The sequence below is a fragment of the Thermobia domestica genome, chromosome 15 (assembly GCF_964235325.1).
Source record: "Thermobia domestica chromosome 15, izTheDome1.hap1.1, whole genome shotgun sequence".
In the NCBI taxonomy this organism is placed as follows: Eukaryota; Metazoa; Arthropoda; class Insecta; order Zygentoma; family Lepismatidae; genus Thermobia; species Thermobia domestica.
The window spans coordinates 106692791-106719204 of NC_137468.1; the positions used below are offsets into that span (position 1 = coordinate 106692791).

Consider the following 26414-nt stretch of genomic DNA (forward strand, 5'->3'; position numbering starts at 1 on the left):
GCTACTGTTAGCGTTATAATTAGACGTTATGACAGCCGTCTCCTCCAGGATCCACATAACAAACGAAATGGTACCTAAAGAGTGCATCAATGAACCTCACAAGACCTGTTCTAATGAAGCTGCTTGTGACGATCCATTACGTCAGAGTGTTATGATCAAACGATTACACGTAACCCAGTCAACAGTGAATCGTGCAATCTCGGACAAATTGAGGCTCCAAACTGTCAGGGAGGCCAGCGTGCGTACGTTGACAGCATAGTGAAGCGAAAGCTGGTTGTTGGCTGTTGGCTGCTGGAAATTTGTTGAGAGTTAATGAAGCATAGATTTACCTAGGTGATTGGAAAAAGGTGATATAACTTTGTGGGCTACTAAGTTTCAGTGACTGAATGACGACTTTTATGTAAACCATTCCATCATAATATATAGGAATGGGATAGGTTGAAGTGCGAACTCACCTAAGAGAAATCGTTAGGATAAATGAAGTCGCTACACTCTTTTGAAGCGCCTCCTGAATCGCCTTTGCTTTGTGAGACGGTAGAAAGTTTGCTGGAAGATCACTGTGACTTAAAAACTGTATGAAGGTTCATGGTGACCATTTTGAAAAGTGACTAATGCTAAGTGCTCACCAACTCCCAGATAACACACATTAAAAGGAATTTATGACATCTGGAATCGTTTTCGTTTATAAATGCATCATGTCACAAATTATGATACAATTAGATTAGAGTAGATATTAAATAGGGTTATCAGATCGAATTCAGTTTTCAATTACAATTTTCTCGGTCATCAGGGTTTCCTAGTTCACTGGGTTATTAAACAAATACAGGATACAGTGTTATCTTTTACAGAAGTTGTTTAATTTATATCGGATCGAATTAGGAACACCACTTCCATCTGAAGAATGACGCCAGAACAACGCGTCTGTTGTGCCAGATGCCGCCTGAATTAAATCGTTATAGGGAAGTTTTTTTTCCCCTTCCTTGTTTTTGCTACATACACGTAGTGAAAGAGTGTCGAGAGAATGGGGAAAAAAATTGTTTTGTCCCACGCTTATGCCGTGTAAGCTAAAGGAGAAGTTGATGAGAAATGAATGAAATAGTGGAATGAAGAAATGGGAGAAAACGAGAGAACGCCGAGAAAACCCACGCACATTGTGTTCGCTCACCACAAACTTCACTTGGCGTGAGCAGGGATCGAACCAAGAACCCTACGCACCAGAGGTGAAAGCTGTATCACAGCTGCCGCCGCCCCTGTCGGGAGAATGGGTTCACACTTGGGGTAATTACTGCAAAAGCTCTTTTGTAGACCACAATACAAACTAGGAACTTGTGGCGAAACATTTGCCCATGAAAAGCGCCAGGAATTCTGCAGGAGCCCCGTCGATTGACGTGCCAAGAAATGCACCGAATCAACGTCGGATGGTTCATCGATTCAATTTGGCACCATCAACTGTGAAACAACCATTCGTAAGTGACTCCGGCTGAGGTGCGTTCGTAAGACCCGCGCCACTTGCAGAACAACAAACTACAGGAACTGTGTGAAATGCACTTGTCGAGTTCCAGATGCCAGACAGTCGTCACAATGAATAAGGTATAAATCTATCACTGCTAGTGGATACATTTGTACGCCGATGTACGGTGACAGTAATATCAAGTCCCTCTGCAACTTGGGTCAACACTATCGAGAAAGTTTTCCACTTGGTCTTATGGTTACGGGATTCAGTTCGCATGGAAATTGGTGATATGCAAGGTTGATAAAGACGTGAATGTGAATGCAAAATGCTTCCAGGAATCCATTATGGCACCTATCTTTCGGATCCACATCCCACAACTATACGGTGCGGACGTCAATCAGGTGAGGATTCATATGGATAAAACTTCGAGTCATACTCCAAGAACGTCTGTTCCTTTTTATTAGAAAATGAAACTGGAATTAGAAATCGGGTTATTTCGTTTCAAGTCATCCCTGCGAAGCGGCTTGATGCCAGACCAATCGATCTCTAGAGCTTTGGCTTGTTGAAAAGACATCTACAACATCGGCATTCGCGCACCGTCGCGGGTCTCTGGAAAGTTTGCAGGGAGGAATGGAAGCGAATTCCCTTGCTTGTGCTTCGCCGGAGTTTGGAAACTTCGATGTTGGGCAATAGCCCACAATCGCGGAGTTCCAATAAAACATCCATTATTGGCGGTGAGGTTTCTCGTAAGCTGAGTATCGTTTAAATAGATCCGGTATAAACTGAACCATTTTCTGTATATAACTTCCACGAGTGAATTACGTGCTGTTCTTACTAAAACTTCCTGCAATAAATACTTGTGAAAACCTCGATCCCAAATTCCTTTTGAAATAGATTCGTTTTGACTGTACACTTACTTCAGTGCTTCCATTGTAAAAAGCAAGTTTGAATTCAACGTTTGGCACAGCGAAATGATATCTCACTGTATTCATTATCCCCTTCTACCTTTGGAAAGATCCACCCTTCATTGAAAACTTCTACCAGAAGAACTGTCAGAATTTGCAGAGGTTCTTGTATAAATAGTAGTGTCCGGATCTGTGATGTTTTGTCAAGTCTGGATTAAGGTGAGCAGATTTGCGAAATCAGTGGCGTAAGTTTTTCTATCAGCGAATCAAGTTTCCGACCACCCTCTTCATACCAAGTTCTCACATAAAAGTCCATAACACTAAACAGAAATAAACACCTGTCTTTCTGATTGATGCGGATCGTTTTATATATAGGCGCGGATCCAAGATATGATCGAGGAAGGGCTAAACCATAGTTTGCCGCTTTATCCAGTGTAAAGAAATTAGGATAGAAGCCCATTTTATCCAGTGTATACCTGAGTGTCAAGCGGGGGGCCCTGTAGCCCTCCCCTTGGATCCGCGCCTATATACATATATATATATATCCCGATGGCAGAACTTTCTTTGTCTTTCTGCAATGAGCTTTTGTAAGTAAAAAATTTTCTGCAGGAATTTAAAAAAAAAATGTTACTCTCATATTTTTATTACAGCGTCACATGAAGCATGGTGAATAGTTTTTAGCGGTATTCCTAGTTATAGTTACAACCTGTGAAGTCACATTTTTTGAAAGAGTTTTGCTAAAACAAGCATATTTAAAATATTTATGATGTGGTACACCGTATTTTGTAATGAAAACAGCTTTAAGGAATTTTCTTGTTTTTCTATATCCTGATGGGAGTCCATTTAGGTAAATGTATGTAAGCTGGTTTGTTGTTCCAGTATCATCTCTAAGTCCATCCTTTGCTACTAGTAACCATTGAACCCCACACATTAGTAACCATTGAACCCCAGCATTCACATATGGCCTCAGACAATAGTATACTCAAACAAAACATCATTAACTTTACTGCAAAAGAGTATTTGTCTCGGAAATCTGTTACTGCAACTTTAAAGAGAGTCTTCAATTGAAAGAAAGAAAAAACTTCATTTCTTGAGCTGGTTACCAAGTTCACAGATTTAATGAAAAGCTTGTATTCAAAAATAAATAAATAAATAAAATAAAAATAAATAAAACAAATCTATCCTGATCTATATCTATCAAAAACTGAAATTGGAATATACTCACACTCAAAGATGTTTGAAAGAAGACGGAAAGTCCTTCTCTGCTTGCTCAACGGAAACGTTACTTCTTGGAAAAAGTTAAAAAATGCAAATTAAACAAGAATTCTGACCTAGACACTATCTGTTTCAAGAAGCTTGCGTCAGCATCAGGCTCATGTGTATAAACTTCAAATTGTTCCGGAAGAGAATTTAAAAACTTTTGGGTATTCTTCGGAAACGTGTGTTATTAAAGCAATATCTTTTTTTTTGCCAGATCTCAGAATTTTTGTACTGATGGGTTGGCCCATTAATGGAATTCTATAGAAATTACCAGTTTCCCATATAGAAGCGATCATTTTTGTGTTCTTAGAAACTGATCTGGTAACACCTTTATGTTGTTTTCAACACTTACAAGTGTGCTAATTTCTGAAAGCTTGTTCATTTGAAGCTTTAAACCAAACTCCACGAAGTCCATGAAACAGTGTCCCAAGGTAAATAATCAGTATTCTGCACAAATTTTGATACTTTACTCAACAATCAGTAAGTATGACTTAATAATAAAATAACACAGATATTGTATCTTGAGAGAAGTCGATCTCTTAGAGCAAAGTGATCAGGACTTTTTTCACAAGCGCTGACCAAAGCTTCATAATCTGCTTTTTCCTCTGGCAATTTTTCTGCTATCACATCGCAGATCACGACATGTTCTACTATGGGGATATATATATATATTTGTTTTAATAGAGATACACAGGTGTTGATGGCCCAGAACAACGTTAATCATTGTTCACCTTGAAATCTGTTTTATTCCTACATTTAAACTCTCCAAAACACGATGACACCTTCTACAGGAATAGGCAAGAGTCTTATGTACACTTGTGCTATTCAGCTTTTCGATTTCACAGTGAGATGCGGATAAAAATATCGCTGGTTTATTGTCATAAAAATAAAGACGTAAATACCCACTGTTTTTTATTTATTTATTTATTTATTTTATTTTAAGGTTCATTTTTGCACCCATGAGTGCACTAGTATGTAAAAAGACATTCCAAGAAATAATTTCTTTGTTATCTGCAAGCCTATATGAAAATAAATATACATGAATGTTCTGAGTTTACTTTCATTTTATATATCAGAAAAAAAAAAAAAACTCATTCCTCGAATCTAGATATCTTTAATAGAAGATTTTCTTTTTTCAGTTTGTAAAACCTGCATAGTGAGATATTTGGAAACAAGCAAATATTGTCCAATATGTGATGTACAAGTTCACAAAACAAAACCTTTGTTGAATATAAGATCTGACCAGACGTTACAAGATATTGTATATAAACTAGTACCTGGATTATTTCAAAGTAAGTATTTTAGTATTTAAGTGTCTATATCATCGTAATTTTTAGTAAATATGTGATGGTTGGTAAAAGAAAGGCTTTTACATGTGGTGTATTTATTTAATGTTACTTTTGAAATGTTTTTTCTTTGATCTCCATTTTGCTTTATTTGTTTTAAATGAAGAATGTTAAGATCATGGACACCGCAACAGGAACCTCAGTCCTGTCCCCTAATTTGTACCAAAGTAGCTCGAGTTCTTTATTAACTTGTACTGGAATATATTGTAATTCGATCTCGCGATATTCAAGTGAGATGCCGAAGAAAAATCCAGGGAGGATTTTTGAAATTACAGAGTTCTCACCACTTCAGTAATACGAGTTGGTATGTAGAACATTGTGGAGATTTGTATAAACTCTTGTGGTTATAGGCGTAATGGACGAAATTCTGCTGAAGTATGTCTTAATTCAACACCGAACCATCAACCTATTATATTTATTAATTCAGGGAAAATCCCCACCCGCGAGTTACCGGCACCTTTGAAATCTTGCATCAGTCCCTAGCAACAACGCCGTATGTTGTGTGCATGTGGTGGTGGTTTCTGATGCTGATACTGGCGTCTAAATTGTGTTTGGATTGTAATCACTGATTCGTGTTTCACCAGCCATGACACACACACACATGGATCTTATTATTTTTGTTTATTTATTTTTTTTGCAAGGTTTTTATCCAGGTTCCCACAGACCTGGAAAATCAGGGAAGCTAGTGAAAAGTTGATTAATTTCAGGAAAAACAAAGCGGTCGTTCTTGATAATGAAGCAACTTTGAAGTAATAAGGTTATTTGAGATCTAGAGATCAACAATATCATAATGTAAAATAATGGTTACAGAAAGTAATATCAAGGTATGTTGTGCCATGGTGTCTGGTTAGGTTTTAACTGAAATCAATTGAGCTACAGCATCTGGCATCCCTTAATGTAGACAGAATGTGGCGTTTTTTACCTTCTGAACTGAGATACATACCAACCGTCTTTTTAACCAGCTTGGAAAAAAGGATGAGATTCTCAATTCGACCCGTTTATATATGTGTTGTGCGTATGTTCAAGCATAAATCTTCAACACAGGTCTACCGATTTTAATGGTATTTGTTTGTTTGTTTGTTTGTTTGTTTATTTATTTATTTATTTATTTATTTGAAAGAGTATTCTTTTCCGGTTATTCCACATAAATTTCATGAAGTTCTAACCGCAGTCCTCTGAGCTAGACCATGAAACTTGTAAATGTCTGACAGTGTTCATGCTATAAGTGTGTATATGATCACGCACAATTTCGACATAGCTGTACCAGTTTTATTGATTCACATTTTGTTTGTAAAAATGTATTCTCGTGGGTTGTTTCACGTAAATTTCATTAGGTCTGATGATAGTCATCGGAACTATGCCATGAAACTCCTCAACGGTTGATATTGTGAATATCGTAATTAAATGACTTCATTCTGTGCATGCTCACGCATAACTTCAACACAGATGTACTGATTTTGATTATCCTTATTTTATTTTTTATTTATTTATCTATTTATTTATTTGTTTGTTTATTTTTTTAGTTTCAAAGAGTATATTTTCTCTCAGGTTCTATATAAATTTTTATCAGGATTTAATGACAGTCTTTCGAGTTGACCGTGAAACTCCTCAACTGCTGATTGTTTTAATACCGTGTGTATGTTCATATGTAATTTCGTATCGCGCAGACCGATTATATATAATCTATATAGTTACTATAAAGTGGAAAAATTAAACAAACTATTGACAGGAAAATAAGTAAACCTTTGTAAGGGAAAATAGTTTACAAATATCTGTGGGAACAATGTTATCATCCTCGTTCATGAGTACTCTTCCCGTACACTGAACGTCACGTAGTACACGAAGTTGCTACTTAATTCACTGATAACAATGAACGGTACGCCAATTTCGTGATCATTCAATACTCTGCAGATCTTTTAGCTTGCGTTTCCATTTGCTTTGGAAAATCATCGCACTTCAGCGCTCCGTGCTCCCCCTACAAGCCGTTCATGACAGCAACAAACCATTTGAGTTGCCAAACAGTGTACAGTTCAACCACCCAAGTGTCATCACTCCTGCACATCAACTCCACGAAACCCCACCGTTCTTCCTCGAAAACTGTATATGTATTTAAGTTCATCGTGAAGAGAAGCAGCGAAGAAAGACGTAAACAGGATGGGACGTTCAAGATGTGTAATTTGTATTCGTAAGAAATGTTAAAACGTGAATGACCAATGTATGCAATGTAGATTAGAGTAGGTTCAGAATCCCAGCACTGTAAATACAAAAGGATAAAAATATCAAAACGCGAAGTTGCTCTGGGTTTCAGGTGCAAAAAGAGGGAATACGTTGAGAGGTAAGATCTCGGAAATGTAAGAAAATAGCAAAATCAAAAATGAAAAGGATCTGTACAAAGACATAGGCGTACTTACAAAATGTTTTAGATAGATGTTGTGGTAGATACTAAATATACACGTGCAAAGGAAGGAAAACAAGCTGTGAAGTACACATTACTGAATGGGGTCCCAGGTTCAAACCCTGCTCCCGCCAAGTGAACTTTGTGGTGGACAAACACCGTGTGCGTGGGTTTTCTCGGGGTTCTCCCGTTTCCTCCAACTTTCTTCATTCCACCATTTCATTCATTTCTCATAATCACCGACTCCTTTAGCCTAACCGGCATAACCGTGGGACGTAAAACTCAAAAATTTCATTTTACACATTACTGAACCTTTGATTTGAGGAACTGTCACTTGTAGAGATTGAATCAGTTCCTAAAATATTAAAGATACGTAAATCTCCGAAAATAGATTCGACTCCAACCAAACTTCTCAAGCCGAAAAGAATCTCAGTATGGAAGAGATCTTAACAATTTCAATTTCATGTGGCAGATTCCTCAAACATGAGTGGAATCGATAATAATATTGAAACGACAAAACAGATAGCTGGAATTATCGCGGAATGTTACCTTTACGAATGTGTTACAAAATTGTGTCTAACATTGTTGTATTAGTTTGGCGTGAATGAAATGTGCGCTCCAAGCGTGTCATTTCCAAAGGTCAAAGAACTACACTGCCATGTTATTCACTTTACAGATTGCGTTGAGCCGCCGAAGGACAGTATATGTGTGTTTAATTCATCTGTAATGGCACACACTTTTCTAAGGAGTTCATCCTAACATGACATTGGTTCGTGACCACAGGTCTCATTTCGCAATGCTGTGGCACCAGAACGAAATGTGACAATCTGAGGACGAATTGTGCGTTCGTTCGCCGTTCCTGACTCAAATGCACTTCTAATATTTTTTGCGACCTGATGTGCAGAATATCTCAGTTTGAAGTAAAGAAGAATCATTCGCAATAGTATGTTCTCCATGATGCTACTAAATAGACTCTCTTCAACAACATACTGCCTTCTGGCTACTGTAGCTCTTTGCCGAATATGTACGAAGTTTATGACGTTGGACGCATAATCTTAATACATCTCTGTGTTGTGTTGTTGAGGTGAGTTTCCAACCAAACGTCATAGCTGACATCTTATTCGCACCAACGTAATAGCTTGGTTAACCATGTATCTAGACCTAAAATTGGGGATTATCTATGTGGACACAGACATAATAAGCTTAGCACTGAGTAAAATATTTTCGGATGGATATTAGAGAAGAAATGGCAATATGAGAGTGTGGTTCCCCAATTACTCATAGATTTAAAAAAAAAAAAAAAAAATGTTAAAAGAGCGATATCGTTTAATACCTTGAGAAATTCATAATAGAACAAAGTTATAAAAAAAAAAAGCGCGAGTAAAATTAACAAATAAGTTAACTTAATGAGTTGCGCGGAATTGCACAATAACTGCTGTCACCTAATAAGATACGGACAATAAATCTGAGCGTGTAAGGTGGGAGGCTGGACGAGCGGAGTCTATAGTCATAGTATAGAAAAGACTTGGTGACTTTTCGGTTGATCAAAAATAAGATGGGAGAATAACATAAAGCAAGATTCAGTGGTAATGAACGACCCTTCCAGTTTTTGTGCTTTCGATTTTCATGGAATCTAGATCAGAAAAGATATTCAGAGCCTTGAAAGCGTAGAACAGTTTTCAACTCTTTGGTTTCTGTTGAAATCATTGTACTGCCACTAACGAGACTCAAGAATATAACATTTTCTTTAGTTGAAGGGAAAATACAGAAAAGGAAGCCACATACGGTTTCTGTCCATTATAGAGGTTTCAAGTAGATTCAATCTATTATTAAGATCTGATCTTTGTTTTTATTTTCTCTATCAGATGTGCTCTCACAGGAAAGCAATTTGGTATCCTGTGAACAATCTTCTTGTTCACCTCAACCATAGGTTGGGGGCAATATGGAAACTTTAAAACTTCTCTCTCGCTTGGGAGAGCTGTTTTATACTTAGATAAGGCCTCTTCTTCGTAACTGCATTTAGATATTCTATCCTTGGTCTTCCTCTTCCTGGTTTTTCTTCTGCTTTTCCCTCTATCAGCACAATGATCCAATCGGAGCGTCAAATAAGATGGCCAAGCATGTTGTTTCTTCTTTTTCCTATTATCTTCATAATCTGTCGTCGATTAGTACATCTTCATTCCTTTTCCTTTCGGTTCATGATATGCCAGCATTCTGCGCCTGTGAACAATAATAAGTTATGCCCTGCATATCGACCAGCCACTTTCATATGAGACATTCGTACTTACTGTGTGAACTTCTGATGATTTATCAACCTTCTTGAGTATTCAATATGCTCCCGTAGTTTTGCCTTTCAAAGGTTTTCCGATTCATTCTTCGTGATATGTGAGTACGAGGGGTGACTGGAAAGTTTTGAGCCTTGGGGAAACTATAAGAAGTACAGATTTGGTAATACCTTTATTTTTCAACATAATCCCCTTGGACAGCAACATACTTGCTCCAACGGTGCTGCAGTGCTATTATCCCAGTAGGAAAAAAATCCTTGGATTGTGACCATAGAAACTCACCACGGCTGTCATGACGTCATTATCGCTTGCAAAACGTCGTCCTGCTAGAGCCTTTTTTTAGATTAGGGAACAAATGGAAGTCTAGGGAGGGGGGCAGATCTGGAGGATAGGGTGGATGAGGAACGCGTTCAAAGCCGCATTCGTTAGTAGTAACCATGGCCACTGCTGATGTGTGGTCGGGAGCATTGTCATGATGGTAGAAAACGCCTCTGGACATCATTTGTGGCCTTTTTCTGGAATTTGCACTCGGAAGTTTTTTTTTTATTTTTTATTTTTATTTATTTATTTTTTTTTTTCAAAAGGTCACTATAGTATTGTCCTGTGATGGTATGACCTCTTTGCAGATAGTCAATGAATATTACACCTTGGGAATCCCAAAAAACTTTGCCAGCAGAGGGGTTGTCTTCTTTGGGGTAGAGGAGGAGGGGTGCTTCCATCGTTTGGATTGTTTTTTTCCTGGCTGGTAATGGTGTACTCAACAATCGTCTATAGTGATGGATCGACAGAGAAAATCATCCACATTACATTCTTACAGTTTCAAATTGTCCATGGATAGGAGGTACCGATACAGTTTTTGTTCGGGAGGCAGAAGACGTGGAATCCATCGAGCAGGAACTTTCGATAAACCAAGTTCATTCTTCAGAATACGAGCTGCTCGCTCCTGTGACATGCCCAGCCTGTCTTCTGTCTATCGAGTTGACAATCGGCGATTTTCCATGATCATATCAAGTACCAGGCCAATATTTTCAGTGGTGGTAGCACTTGATGGTCTCCCAGATCTCGGCTTATCTCCACTCTGCCTACCACGCTTGAATTTCTGCACCTATCTTCTGATGGTGGCATATGATGGGGCAGATTCACCTGCGGTACTGATCATATCCTGGTGGATCTCAGACGCCGACATTCCTTTTAATTGAAGATACTTGATGACTGACGTGTACTCGACTTTTTCCATTTTCTCAACTTCTGCCATCTCACTCACCTCAAAAGTCTGTAAGAGACAAAAGAAATTACTTAGAACTAAGGGCTTGATACAAATCATCAAAGGTTGTACTATTCTAATACATATAATTATTCTATTCTAGATTCTTATTTTCTCTGTCGGACTCACAACCTTTCAGTCACCCCTCGTACTCTTCTAAGATTCCGTATTTCATTCTGACGAATTTTTAATCGTTTTCTGTGTACTTAAAGGATAATTTCAGATGTTAATTTATATTTTCATCAGTCTTTTACTTTTTTCTTATCTTATTTGCTTTTTTATTTTACTTTGCGATATTTCATTTTAACTTAGAAATGCATTCTTGTGTTGTTCTGGTCCTTGATCTACATTTTGATGGGTGCAAGTAATATTGCTACTAACACCTCTGTTCAACCGTTAATCAATCAATAAACAAGAAGACAGAAAATCTATGAAGAACAAAGACAAAAGTAATAGAAAAAGTCTACTTTTCAATTGCTTTTTATTTTATTTTGTCATAATTTTCGAGAAAAAGAAATGATATAACTTCAGCTTTCAACATTATTGGAATAAAATTACAATGTAGTAGTATGTTGTTAGACATGACAAAACTATTAAATTGAAAGCAATGTCAAAACGTTTATTCATTAAAATGTGGTGTTCCCTATCAATATTGTAAAGAATAAAACTAGTGATATTGAATTCGGAAGGTTGTTTAAAAAATCTGTCATTTGGTACATTCTTAACACTAAGTTGTAGATGAATTATTGTAGTACAGTAATTTCGTCCTTTTTTATGTATAATCTTTGGTTCTTTTTTAAGATGAAATGAAAAAAAGAAGAGAATTTTATGCCAAACATCCGGAAGCAAAGCCAGTTAACAGTGAAGATAGTGGTGAGGCAACAGAGCATACCTATATCTATTCTCCTGATGAGTCAATAAGTCTTTCTTTAGAATACAATAATAGGTTGGCGCATCCACAGTTGGACGCATTAACAAAGGTTAGTGCTCAAATTCAGTATACTTCTGGATAGTGTAGTAGATGACATTAAAATATAATGTGATTTTTCTATTCGTGTAACTTTTGTAGTTATTCTTCGTCTACAGGTTTCAGTCTATTACGGCAATTAAGAGGAAATTACATACTTTTAAAATATATATATAATAGGCGCAAATCCAGTACAATAAAACATCGCAGATATTCTTAATTAGAGGTTCTGTTCTGGATATTACCTTTTTGGTATTATTCCAGTAATTAATCCTCTTATCATCACTGATCAGTGATTTGTTAATCTTAACAAAAGTATGCTAGTCTTTATCTGTTCCTTTGACTTACAAAAACAATTACTTTTAGTCCGGAATTAATAGAGAAAATACAGATGGTGATCAGAAAAATGGAAACACTGAACGAAATTGCAACTTGTCAGATTAATATGGTGTCGGGCCACCTTTCGCCTTTAGAACAGCCTTGTTGCGACGTGGGATGGAGGCATAGAGTTCGTGAATGGTAGCAAGTGGAATTTTACACCATTCCTCGTGCAGGGCATCGGCCAGTTCTGAGAGAGAGGATGGAGGTGGAAATCGTCGCCGGAGTCGTGTTTCCAAGACGGACCACAGATTCAATTATGTTGAGATCTGGGGATTGGGCGGGCCAGGGGAGGTGTTGAACTTCATCCCGATGTTCCTCAAACCACGCTGCAACAACGCCAGCTGTGTGAATGGGTGCATTATCATCCTGGAAGATGGCGTCATTGTCCGGGAACAACAACATCGGGACCATAGAATGCAAGTGGTCTCCTAAAATTGCGACATAATCGTTGGCAGTGATTCGTCCGCTAAGTGTGACCACAGGACCCAATGAAAACCATGATATGGCGTCCCACAGCATCACCGAGCCGCTGCCATGTTTCACAATTGGGCGGAGACACTGCAGATCATAAGCTTCTTTGGGCGTTCTCCACACATAAACACGGCCCGTGGTTGGGAATAGGGTGAAGGATGACACATCCGACCATATCACACGTTTCCAGTCCTCAACGGTCCAAGTTGCATGGTCGCGGCACCATTTGCGGCGTGCGAAAGCGTTATGGTCTCTAATGAGCGGTTTGGCCCGTGCAACACGACCCCGTAAGTTCATGTCATGTAATTCGCGGCGGACTGTGATTGTCGAAACAGGGTGGGGGAAGTGCTGATTGAGTTCCTCCGCCATTTGCTCCGCAGTGGCACGACGGTTCTGCGTGACAATGCGCTTTAATACCCGGCGTGACCTGTCACTCATGATTTTCTTCCGCCCACTGTTCCGCTTCCCTGATGTGGTTTTCCCGTGTGTTATGTAGGCCGTCATCACCTTCGACACTGTCCAACGCGACACACCTAACACAGTAGTCACTGCCGTCACACTCACTCCACATAACCGCACACCAACAATTTGCCCTCTTTGAAAATCTGAGAGGTCTCCCATTTTACACTATCTCCGTCTGCTGCAGTGTAGGCCGTCATCACCTTCGACACTGTCCCACGCGACACATCTAACACAGTAGTCACTGCCGTTACACTCACTCCACATAACCGCGCACCAACAATTTGCCCTCTTTGAAAATCTGAGAGGTCTCCCATTTTACACTACCTCCGTCTGCTGCAGCCACTGGACACTGCTGTTCCACTGCGCCTGACGTAGTATGGAGACCGACCTAACACACCACCACCAGCGGTCCGGCGTTGCGGGCGCCACGACACCACTGCCAACCCATACATCTGACGTGTTGCCAACTACAGGTGTTTCCATTTTTCTGATCACCATCTGTATATGTATATTTTTCTGATAGCAAACTTCTGTAGAAAAAGAGAGGGGGAAGCGTTATTTTCATGACCTTGTTGAAAAAGGCAGTAGGTATGTTTCTTGTACGGATGATATACTTGCCTAAACATTATTGGCACCCCGTTAGTCTTACAACTAAAGTCTGGGTCATTCCACGTCACTTCAGCCAGGATTTTTCTCATATGATACCCATTTGTCGCTGAATGGAATGAAAAATTCATGTGCTTATGTAGTTTTTGATGCTGAATCCAAAAGTGCAAACCGGTTGAAAATCAGTCCATTGGTTCTAGACTTATTGACCTTTGAAGCTGAAGCCTGTAACGTGCGAAATAGTAGTTGCGAGAGCTAAGGGCACATTGAAAAGAGGGCGTAACTTTCTTCAAAGTTAACATAGAAGCATGAATTTTTGTTTGTTTGTTTCCTCTGTAAGTGTACTTTACAGATACATAAGAGTTATTTTTGAAACGGTAGAAGGAAAAGCAAAAAAATCATAAGTAAATTAAAAAAAAAGACAGGTAAAAAACACCTTACATTATAATTTCAAGAACTCATCGGCTCCATTTCAATTCGCATGAAATTTTTGTGTGAAGAACCGTAGCAACATACCCATTCAACAGTAAAAATGTCTTTCTCCTTTATCTGATTGAAGAAAACGTTCTTGGACTTCTTGTAACATTCGATGTTAACTGTTGTCTGGAACATTCGAGTATAATGTTTATCTGGAGCTCTGTAGATAGAATGTGTATTTACCTGTCTGGAAGTATCTAGAATGTTCTTTCTTTGTCTGGAACATTCTAGAATGTTCGTCCTTGGCCTGGAGTGTCTACCAGACAATGGAGCATTGATACTGATGAACTTAAGGGAAATTTTTTCCTGTCATTCAAGATGAAGCCCAGGGACTCCACGGTCCAATTGCTGTTGCCCACTACATGCTTGTTTTCTTTATTTCAAAGATGGCATTCTGCAACACAGGAATTTTTGTATGTTATGTGATGATCTAGATCACGTTGTCCAAGTGGTATATGGAACACAACAAGTTTTGACAAGTTTCATAAAAAGCAGCATCCCAAAAATGACAGAAATTATTTTACTGACAGTTGTGCATTACAGTAAATCCTTGAATTTCTGTCATCATCAAACCAGTTTTCAGTAAAAAGCCTGGTGGTCGTGTTTTTTTCAACGAGCCATGACAAGTCACTCTGTGATGGTATTGGTGGTACCATAAAGCGAACTGTAACTAAAGCAAGCCTTCAGAGAACTGTTAGTGGACACATCATAAATGCACAAGCAATGTACAGCTACTGCAGACAACTTCGATGGTGGCATTCGGTTTTATTTTGTAGCAAAAGAAGACATGCAAACTATTCGAGAACACTTAGCAGCAGACAGGTTTTTGGCTGCAAAGACAGTCCCAGGTACGAGGTGTTTCCATTGTTTCCAGCCAACTGGACAACTGGAGATTAGTGCCAAATTCGTGAATGTGAACAAAGAATTCTGTCAGCCGGTTTTTCAAGGGATGGCTCAGTAACTCCAATACCATGCAGAACATTACCTGTAATCAGAGTACATAACTATATAGCGTGCAAGTACTACAACAAGTGGTACATTGAGCTAATAACAGAAGTGTTCTCAGAAGAAGGAAATGCTGCTATGTTCATGCACCTTCATGACCCTTCTGCGTCATTTTAGTGACCACATAACATAGACACTTGTTTGGTGCCTTTCAAGAATGTTCTCTGTCAAGTAGATGTAACCACTGCCACAGGACAAACATACAAACTGTTAGATATTTCAAGCAATTTAGTGACAGAACAGTCCAGAGTACATATGCACAAGAAGATTTTCAACTGTACGTATTGTTAACAGTGTTTTTATGTCTTGATTTTACGCCAATATTATTTTCATACCTGTCATGACGAGGACATATAGCCTCGTTGCTGACGTCCCCATTAATCCCCCCTACACATTTTATTTGCATACCTGGGTACTTCACATGTCACAAGCTCTGAAATAAATCATTCAACTCATCACAAATTTATTTTTTTTATTTTTTTACGGTTCTTATGCTTTTTTTTTTAATAATTATTGAATGGGTATGTTGCTGTGGTTCTTCCCAGTAAATGTCATGCAAATTGCGAGGGGAGCTGATGTGTTCTTGCAATTATAATGTTAGGCGTTTTATTTTTATTTTTTATTTTATTTTATTTATTTATTTATTTTTTATTTTTATTTTTTTAACTTACTGATGATTTTTCCCTTTTCCTTCTTCCGTTGTGAGAATAACTTTTACGTATCTGTAAAGTACATTTATAGAGGAAACAGCAAAAAAAAAAAAAAAAAAAAAAAAAGTTAATTTTGAAGAAAGTTACATCCTCTTTTCAATGTGCTCTTCGCTCTCATGACTACAATTTTACACGTTATAGACTTCAATTTCTAGGGTTCATAAGTCCAGAACCAGTGGACCAATTTTCAAACGGTTTGCAGTTTTGGATTCAGTATCAAAAACTACATAAGTACATGAAATTTCATTCCATTCTAAGACAGGCGGGCGTCAGCCCCTGTGTCAAGTGATGTGGAATGACCCGTTTGAATTTCTAATCAAATTACCAATATAAATTCAGTGAGGATTAAAAATGGTAAACGATGTAAATAGCATTATTGAAACTTTCGAGAAAGAAATAGGGAATAGTTGAAATTTTTGACACTACGTCATTTGCCTATTTTTCTTTACTTTTAGATCACATTTTTGTCTATTTCTTTATACAAGTTAGGTTTATCAACATTACGGATCTACTTGCGTCAGTTAAGTCAGTAGTTGACTCATTTTTGTTAAATCTAAATCAGTAAAATTCTTCGTTTAATCTAAAAGCATAACAGCATGAAAAAATAAACATTTTCGTTTTACTGAATATACCAAAGATGGTATAAGAATTAATGAAAATAATAATGTAGGTACTGAATAGGAAGCGCAGTTTTCTTAATTGTACTAAGCAGAATGGCAGTAGCTATAGCATGTAGGTCGTCTTCATTTTTCTGGGTAGGCCCACAGTTTCAGAAGGTCATTCGTCAGTTCATTATTTTCTGTCATTTGTGAAAACAAATTTCTCGAGAAAGTTCAGCAGGCTTGTAATTTAGTACGAGAACACTAGAGTACTATAATATTACACAGATCGTTGATGTAAACCGTAAGTTGAGTCTGGATAAACCCCAGAGTCATTGGACCCACTGATTTTGGAATCTTTGGAAACATTCAGTTTAATTTTTGATTTCAGTTCAGTTGAAGCATCTGACATGGCAATGAATCTAAGAAATTCTAGGCCTCATGCGAGCAGCCTGCAGTGGCTTGGATGGTGGTTAAAATGATTTGCATTAAGATTTGTCTCTGTTGATTTTCAATGAATTCGAAGTCCATTACACAATTTGAGACTGTCAAGAGTAACAATTCTGTGCTCGCTGTGACCTTTGTAGATTATCTACTCATATGTTGAAACGTTGTTCTTTATTGTGTTACTATTATTAATATTTAAACCCTGTTTGTTTACTCACCCTACATTATATATGTATTTCGTTGCTGATCGATTCATTATCGTAACATGACACCGAGAATACAACACCCGTAAATACATTAGACATAGTACGAAGGGACTTACAAGAGGTCCACAAACTGTGTAAATTCCAGAAACCTATGAGATAAGCATATCATATCTCATTTGCATTGTGATTCCTTTTACTTTTGCGAATGTGCAGTTATGAAAGGTTCCTTGATGTGACAGTGGGCTTTCTTTCTTAATTTCATTGTGGCATTAAATTGTTTACACTGGTTACAGCTGTGTCATTTGTGGATGTTTCTCCTCAAATGATTCATTCTCGAGGATGTTCAGCTGACTTTTTGTTTAAAGGGATATTCCTAGAAAAGTAGGGTATTTTTTAAAAAAGCCGTTAATGTAAATGTAACGTGGGGCGTCATTAATGGAGACTGGTCTTGTAGTTTTGACATTTGTCAGTTAATGAACGAGCAGATTTTAACTTACCTGAGTGTTGTTTGAAACGGTATACAATCTTTCCGTGTTAGCTTGTTGTTTTAAAACTCTAAAAAATCTTTGGAAGTTGGGATTGAAGTATCCGTTTTTAGACACTTTTCTTGACTATCGTACTTATCACTTGCTATTAAAAAAAAAAAAAAAAAAAAAAAAAAAAAAAAAAAAATCATCATTGCATGCTTGTAATTTTCTTTTCATTTCTTCAAATACGAGTTACCTTTCATTAGTTCGTGTTGCATGGTTTTGCAGATGTCTTGGTATTAAATTTAAAGTACTTCTAAATATATTATAATTACAATAAACCTGAACATGGTGCCGTTTCTACAGGGTTCCCACCAATTTGTCTAGTCAAGAAATCTTAAATACGGATTTTTACTTCTCAGAATTCATTTCGTTTCTTGCCTTAGCTGGCTATTTGGTAGGGGATATTTTATAAAATAAATTAGTTTGTTTGTTTGCATGTTTTGTATACAGGTACATGCGTAGTACATAAGGAACCACCTAGTCGGAAAATATATAGTTGCTTTATTACATTACAGATAAACTGAAATTTCTAAATCGTGACCTAGAAAAGGCAGGGAATTCGTGCTCGTCAGATTAATGGGAACCCTGTTTTTAGTTCGATCCGTTATAAAATACATAACTTTGAGCAGAATCTTTGTATATCTCATGCTTTTATTGCTTGACTTTACCCCCCTCCCCCCCAAAAAATCAGTTGTACATCCAACGGTTATGCTCTGCATGCGGAAGAAGACGAACAGTTAATGAAGGTGAAGAATTATGACAGAAAATGATTGAATGGGAATGTGGGAGGAAACGGGAAAGCCTCGATAGAACCCATTAACATATTGTTCTTCACTACAAATTCACATGGCCTGGAATTGAACCAAAGACACCTTCCGCCAGAGGTGAGCGCCGTGCCACTGAGCCACTCCTGTGACTTCACTGACTTGTCCAAGTTTCATCCTGTATAATGTAGGTTTCTTGTTCCTTATTTATGATTGAAAATAAAATTCCATTTTACAGCAGTTCAGAAGCCATTTTGAGCACAAAATGATAAGAACTAATAATTGCCTACTAGCTTAATTATAATATAATGGATTATTTTTTAATATACTAATTCTTAGGGTATTTATTGTATTAGCATATTACAAGTTTGTGTTTCACAGATTGTTAAGATGTAAGAGGGCAAAGCTTAAGAAAAAGAATCCAGACGATTTTAGATCATAAATTTGCAAATGAAGATTTCGTTGTTAGTTGAAATATTAACAATCAACGTCATTAGAAAACTCCATACATGCTAAATCATTGTTCTTTTAACTTTTCAAGAATTCATTATCTCACCATGTGAGAAGTGAATGCTTTAGTAACAAATTATAAGAAATATAAAAGAATTGTCTCATAGTTGTTAAGGAGACTTTTAGTGTTTGCCTTTTACCCAACAAATATCGGTGTTGTGTTCAAATTCCTTGTAAGTACCCATTTAACCTGAAGTTGTCTAGAGTTATTCATTATAGACTTTTAGCCTGTACTCATTTTCTCAAATATTTCAAACAAAATGCATTCAGTATAAATGTGATATAAATCGTCTGGATAGTAAAACTAAATTTAATCTTTGATATAGTTTGTGACCTATCAAACTACTGAAATGAAATACAGGGTTATTCAAAAAGAAAGAACAGATTTCAAACATTTATTTCTTCCAAACTACAAAAGATAGAAATATGATTCGAACGTTACTTGATTAAGAAAAGTTTACTATTTATTGTTAGTAATTATGGTGTGCATTCAATATGAGTACCGTGTGTTACACGACAAATGTCAAAACGGTGGCTCATTTCTTGCCACACACGAATCAGCTGGTCTCTAGTTATCGAATTCACAGTTTGTATGGCTTCATGTGCAGACGATGTTTTAGAACTCGCCATACCGTTGGTTGAGGAGTATTAAGTTCTTCGGTTGCTCGTGATGTGGATTTCTTTGGGTTCCCTTCGTAAAGTGTACGAATACGCTCGACATTCTCGTTCGATGTGCGTGGACGTCCCATGCTTTTCCCTTTGCAGATGCAACCATCTTCTACGAATTTACGATGCCACTCGTAAATTTGCTTATGATGCGGCGGTTGTTTATTAAATTGACCGCGAAATGCTCGCTGAACTGCAACAATGGACTCAAGTTTTGCCAATTGTAGCACACAAGAAGGTTTTTCCTGTGGTGACGCCGCCATTTCACTACAAACTAACAATAACAAACAACAGCGCAAATGCAGCCGTCATTGGAACTTCTTTCCGGGCTGTTTAAATTGTAAACTTTTCTTAAGTAACGTTCGAATCATGTTTCTATCTTTTGTAGTTTGGAAGAAATAAATGTTTGAAATCTGTTCTTTCCTTTTAAATAACCCTGTATTAGATGTTTAAGATGTGTGGCATAGATGGACGTAATCATCTCACGCTGATTCTTAGCGATTTGTTTAAATTTTGACTCAGTCAGCTATGCAATATTGTAGTGGTGAAATTTGTGAATCCTTTTTATTGAGAAATATTACTTGTTACCTTATGTTTTAACAGTTTATATTTAAGCATAAAATTTGACTTTTATTCCGTTTTTATTACTAATAAAGCTTTGGAGTGTGTGTTCTGAGCGTTGTGAAGAGGAAACTGGAAAATAATAAACTAATGAAGTTAATTTTATTGTAGGACACCAATAGAAGGTACTTAAGATGCCCTGCAGCTGTGACGGTTTCACATCTCAAGAAATTGATTCGTGCAAAATATGGATTAGGTCTGGAACACAGGGTTGATATTTTATATGGAAACGAAGTTCTCGTTGATGAATCCACATTAATGGATATTGCATATACTTACATGTGGAAGAGGGTATGTATACTATTCCCCTTTTTGTAATATACAAATATGATGGAGTAGAGTAACAGACTGCTGATATTCTCACTTTATATTTTCGAGCGAAGAAAGGAGAGAAAAAGTGATCGTTGAAAAAATACAATTCGAGATATCAATGGATTTACACGTTTCATAACCTTACGTGCCTAAAAGTTACTTTTGAATGTCTGTCCGTATGTTCATTCTTGCAATGTATGTACGCTTGCTAGAGCTCATAACCATTCAACATACCTGCACCAGGCTTTAAATTTAAGGCTTTTATAAGATCCTCAGGTGGATATTTCGAATGACGTTCGTCCCCCAAAATAACGGTTGTTTCCTGAAGGGAGAAAAGCTGTTGAAAGTAATTCTGAACGATTTCGTTTATATTTCATACATCAATACGAGATCTCTCTAGAAAGAAACCGCTCTCTAAATATAATGGGCGAAACGATACAAATTTATCTCCTTCAAAATAGTTTCTTCTACTAGTAATACATCGTTGCCATCCTATCTTCCACTAGGGGTACGCGGTGGCTCAGTGGTAGAGCGTTCACCTCCGGTGCTTGGGGTCCCTGGTTCGATCCCAGCTCGCGCCGTGTGGACTTTGTGGTGGACAAACACCGTGCTCGTGGGTTTTCTCGGGGTTCTCCCGTTTCCTCCCACTTTCTTCATTCCACCATTTCATTCATTACTCATCATCACCGTCTCCTTTAGCCTAACGGGCATAATCGTGGGACGTAAAACTTAGATTTCATTTCCTATTTTCCACTACTGGAACGCACTTTTTATAATAGTCTGGAGGTCTCGTAGCGAACTGTTTGTTATCTCTTCTACGGAGTGGAAACTGCGACTATCACCAGGATGAATTTCAATTTGAAAAATAGAAAGAAGCCTGCATGTGCTAAATCAGGAAAGTAGGATGGTTGGGGTACAACAGTTGTAGTGTTCTTCGCAAAAAAAAAAAAAAAAAAAAAAAAAAAAAAATGACAAGCTCCGAATGGCTAGGAGCATTGTCATGATGTTGCATCCATGTTCCGTTTTTCTAGGCTTCCGATATTGTCTTTGTCACAGCCTCTCGCAAACGCCTCATGACTTCTCAGTGATACTCTTTGGTGATACTTTGACTACGTGGGACGTATTTATAATGAACAATACTACAAAAATCAAATAAAACATGAAGCATCACTTGTAACGTTTGAATGACTTGGACATGCATATTTTCCTACTCTTAGGGATGACCGTGCCTTTGTTTCAATGTCATAACCATAGACCCTAGTGTTGGCACTTGTTGAACTCCTTCGCGGCTATATTGTTAGCGTACGCACTTTTGGAGCGGAACACGCGAGTTTGATTCTCGGTGGGAGCTCATGTACTTCGGATCCCACGTTAAGCTCTAGGTCCACATCTCATATAGCCTCGCTTCTTGAAAGGGTGATGCTAAACTCAAATCAGACCCAAATCGTAACCTGTCATAATTGTTTTCAAGAAGTTATAGTCTTCGTTTGCTCGATTAAAAAATTAAAAAAAAAAAAAAAAAAAAAGAAAAAAATCCAAATGTGTTTCTTTCTGTTCATGTCTTACCCGTGGGTTGAATTTTGCAGCAACTGATGCATATTCAGTTTTTCTAACTAAGATCATATTAAATGACAGGACAACTTACTCAGCTATTTCGCGGGGAGTGAAACGAAACCGTACAATGTCGCTTATTTTCTTAACATGAACGTCATTACATGATGTTGATGGGCGTCAAGGCAGAATTACGTAGTGATCGTTAAAATTTTGAGAAGAATCCCACTAACAGCGCTGGCAAGCAGAAAGTCAAGGATAGTTTCGTTGATTGAATTTTTTGAAAATTCAGTTTCTCGTATTTCAAGAACAACCTGATACAGTGATATATATGTAGTTTCTGTGCGAAATATCCAGAAGGGGGTAGTTTACTTTTGAAAGATAAGTTATTTTTGGATGTACTTCATAAATAAATGTTTATTAGTAATCTGACGATATGGATAATTCATTTGTCCAGATACAATCCAAAAGGAAGTTTACTCTTGGGGGTGAGTTCTTTTGGGACGATTTTTTTTAACGCATAGGCGATTGTTCATATTTCATTTAAAAAAATCCACAAGGGATAGTTTACTGTTGGAATTAAGTTTCTGTTCGGACGATTTTGTCAAAATGACAGGCGATTTTGTTCATATTTCATAAATAGATATTTCAGTAGTAACTCTGTGATGTTGCGAAAATTACTTATGGAAATATCCAAAAGAAATAGTTTACTTTTGGGGTGATTTTCTAAAACAATTGTCTCAAATAGACTCATGCTATTTTGCTGATATTTCATAAACTAATATTTCATCAGTAGCCCTAATATATGACATACGTCATTTCTCATTAAAAAATTCACAAAGGCTAGTTTACTTTTGGGGATGAGTTTCCTCTGGACTAAGTTTTCCGGAAACTCCTTTCAGTGTTTCAGTAATAACTGCAGCATAACATGCTTTAAGAAACTGGAGCTAGAATGTTTAGCTCGTACCTTTTGTTTAAGTATTTTGTGGTATTGTTTTCACCGTTTTGTGGCAAGTTAATTCGTTTATATATACACAGTATCTCGGAGTAATAACGAAACCTCTTAAATTAAACAAATCGAATTAGATGTTTTTTTATTCAGAATACAACTTTTTCGCATCAATACACCGCTGGACACGTTCAACCAGTGCTAGCATAAGGCTTTTAATGTCCATTTTCGGAATTGCCTCAATGACCCTCGTCCCGGCAGACTCCACGTGTGTAACATTGTCATAAAATGTTCCTTTCATAGACAATTTAAATTTTGGGAATAGGAAATAGTCACACGGCGATAAGTCAGGCGAATACGAAGACGTGGATATTTGTTTGTTATCCAAAGAAGTCACGAACTGCGACGATTCTGTGACATGGTACATTGTCATGTAATAGTGACCAAATCAACATTGTTTTCTCACGTGACTTTTGGAAACTTTTTTTTTTTCTTTCTTTCGGGGAACTTCCACGTAGCACTTCGGCGTTTTGTTTGCGGGTCGTACTTGAAGAACCAAATCTCATCGCCAGTTACAATCGATTCCAGAAATGTTCTGTTCCATCTGGCTGTTTAATCAGGTCCTTGTACGGAGTGTCTATCGGTCACGAAAGTCATGAAATCAGAAAACGGTCATGAAAGTCAAGAAATTTAGCTTTTGGGTCATGATTTTTTTCATTTGTACTAATATAAGTGTAGACTGGAAAATTTTGTTTTATAAAACGTCAAAATTCACCACCAAAAATGTCTATGGTCGGCTTCAGACGCTGCCAAATCGCACGCTTCTATCGCATGCATGAAAATTCGGCTCAGTTTGCACCTAAATTTGCTTTTCAAAATGTTACCAAATTTTATGGTTAGGGAAAGAAAAGGTCACAAAATTTCATTTTGGAATTTTAGTAGACACCCTGTTGTAATGTTCAACGAGAGGAAATTTCTGGTCGTCAGTTATGGTGTGCGGAACAAATCGACCACAGACTTTCCGTTGAGTCAAATCCTTGGTCAAAATTTCGTGAATAATGTCTTTCGTTGTATTTAATTCTTCCGCCATCCATCTCACAGTCGAATTTGCATCGTGGGCAATCATTCAAGCAACTGTTTCACCAACTCAGCGATTTTTATTTTTCGGTCTGCCTGGCTGTGGGTCGTCTTCCAAGGACTGAAGACTGTCCCGGAATCGGGTATACTACTCGGAACACACGTGTACAGATAAGCACTCATCACCATACACTTGTTGCATCATTTCCAATGTTCGTGTAAAATGTTTTACCTAGCTTGAAACAAAATATAATATTGGCTCTTTGCTCCATCGTATTTTTGTGACGAGGTGACACCAGATAGACTCATTTTTCTTGCTATAACTTCATACTCCGTTAATTAGTTCTCATGATTGTGGTCTCGTTTTGTTGAGCAGATATCCAGCTTTCTGATGGATGATATGTTACTTCAGTAGATGGATAAGCGGTTAGCGTACACACCTTTGGCGTGGGAGACCCGGGTTCGATTCCCGGCAGGAGCTTATGTGGTTCGGTTTCCACGTTAATCAGTAGGTCCACATCTCATATAGTCTCGCTGCTGAACGGGACGTTAAACTCAAAATCACCTCACCTCACCTGAGTAGATGGAACTAGTGGTTTTCTGTAAAGAAAAGAGGTCCGTTACTTCTCCGACATACTGTGTTATGTACAACTCGAATTTAAGCGTTCTCATAACGGGCCTAATTCTATGTATCTCTGTCTCAAAGGTGCCACCCAATTCTCAGCTGACATGGGACAACAACAAACATCATGCATTTCTGCGTATATTGCCCTCTGAAACTATGTAAGAGTCCCAATAAGTCTTTGTAGTGATTATCAATCTACCATTTTTTTTTTAATAGCCTGTTTCTATTTCTGTTGAAAACGAGATATTATTGTATTTCACATGAAATCAATAAACACACCCCGTTGAGTTACAAGATTAGGTGTACAAATTAACTTCTTAAATATTTCTATACGTATATTCAAGAACATACTGAATCACACATGTCTACGTATTTTTATCCAAATCAAGTCTTCGATTCGTCTTTCCAGGCTAAACCTTCAACTATGGCTAAATAACCAAAATTAACAGCTTCGAATAAATTTAAAACTTATAACACAGGCAGTCTACGAACAATAAACAATCCTTGACCCATTAATGCATGTATCCGGAAACTCAGATGGCGTGTTTATTACTTTTAAATTCATTATAATCACACATTCAGAACTTTAGGGGACAGAATATTGTTGCGCGAACCTTTAACAGTCTTGACAGGGTTATTCTCTGGTAGCTTCGGGTTTACGGAGTAAATGCTTCAAAAAATACTATTGTTATTGAAGGGACAATAGCGTTTTAAATAATGCCAATTTATAGTCAACAACTGAAACTTGACCAAAATAGCCAAGTGTTATTTTTTTATGGAGAATAAAGTAGTATTTTTTATTATAAAAATATTGGTAAAATATATTACTCCCACATATTTCTGTGCATGTGATCAGATTTTTCGGATGGTACATCCCGCCCACTCTCAATCAAAATTTCAGGTAGAATTCGTTTAAAGTATTGTAAACTTACCTTAAAATAACAAACTGCACACAAAAATTACATATAGGAAACGATGCACTAATGGGTTAAAATATGAAAACATCGTCCTCATATAAAAACACTTCCCGCCCATTTGTTATAAACGTATACTTTTAAACTTCAATTTAACTATCCCAACAGTTCTACAGAAGTGCTTGGAAGTGCTGATCTACTTTCATTTTTGATTTTCGTGTGTTGGTGAACACTTGAATGAGAAAAGTAACATGTCCCCATGGCAGCGGTGTTTCGTTTCCAGGTTTATTGGAGACAGCTTACAACTCGGATTGCACAGTTCTATTTCACGAATACGAAAATTGAATGAAATAGCGAATATGTGAAATAATATAGATATCTGTGTAACTTACCATTTATATACTACCATTATCCAGCAACTTGGAAAAAGAAAAAAAAAAAACTATATCTCAGAATACTTTGTACTCATAAATACTCATGAATTTTCTTTTAGTTTTATATTGGTATTAGTTTTTGAGAAGTAAAATATAAGAATACTAATGCAGTATTTCATGAGTGTAGTATTTCATTAATAATATCAATAATAATAAGATTATTTACTTTTGCATGTTATATGATTTAGTGAATAAGACTAAAAAATTAATGGTACCGTATTT

General features: G+C 37.2%; 1 protein-coding gene across 2 annotated transcripts in view; it reads left to right on the top strand.

Annotated features, from left to right (window-relative positions):
* LOC145671188 (uncharacterized) overlaps positions 1 to 26414 on the top strand; it is a 52257-nt gene that overhangs the window by 23294 nt on the left and 2549 nt on the right. For both annotated transcript variants that reach the window (XM_081740038.1, XM_081740039.1), the window contains exons 3-5: positions 4758 to 4910; positions 11710 to 11888; positions 20442 to 20621. In XM_081740038.1, the coding sequence (XP_081596164.1) occupies positions 4758 to 4910; positions 11710 to 11888; positions 20442 to 20621 (512 nt within the window). The remainder of the gene's footprint in view (positions 1 to 4757; positions 4911 to 11709; positions 11889 to 20441; positions 20622 to 26414) is intronic.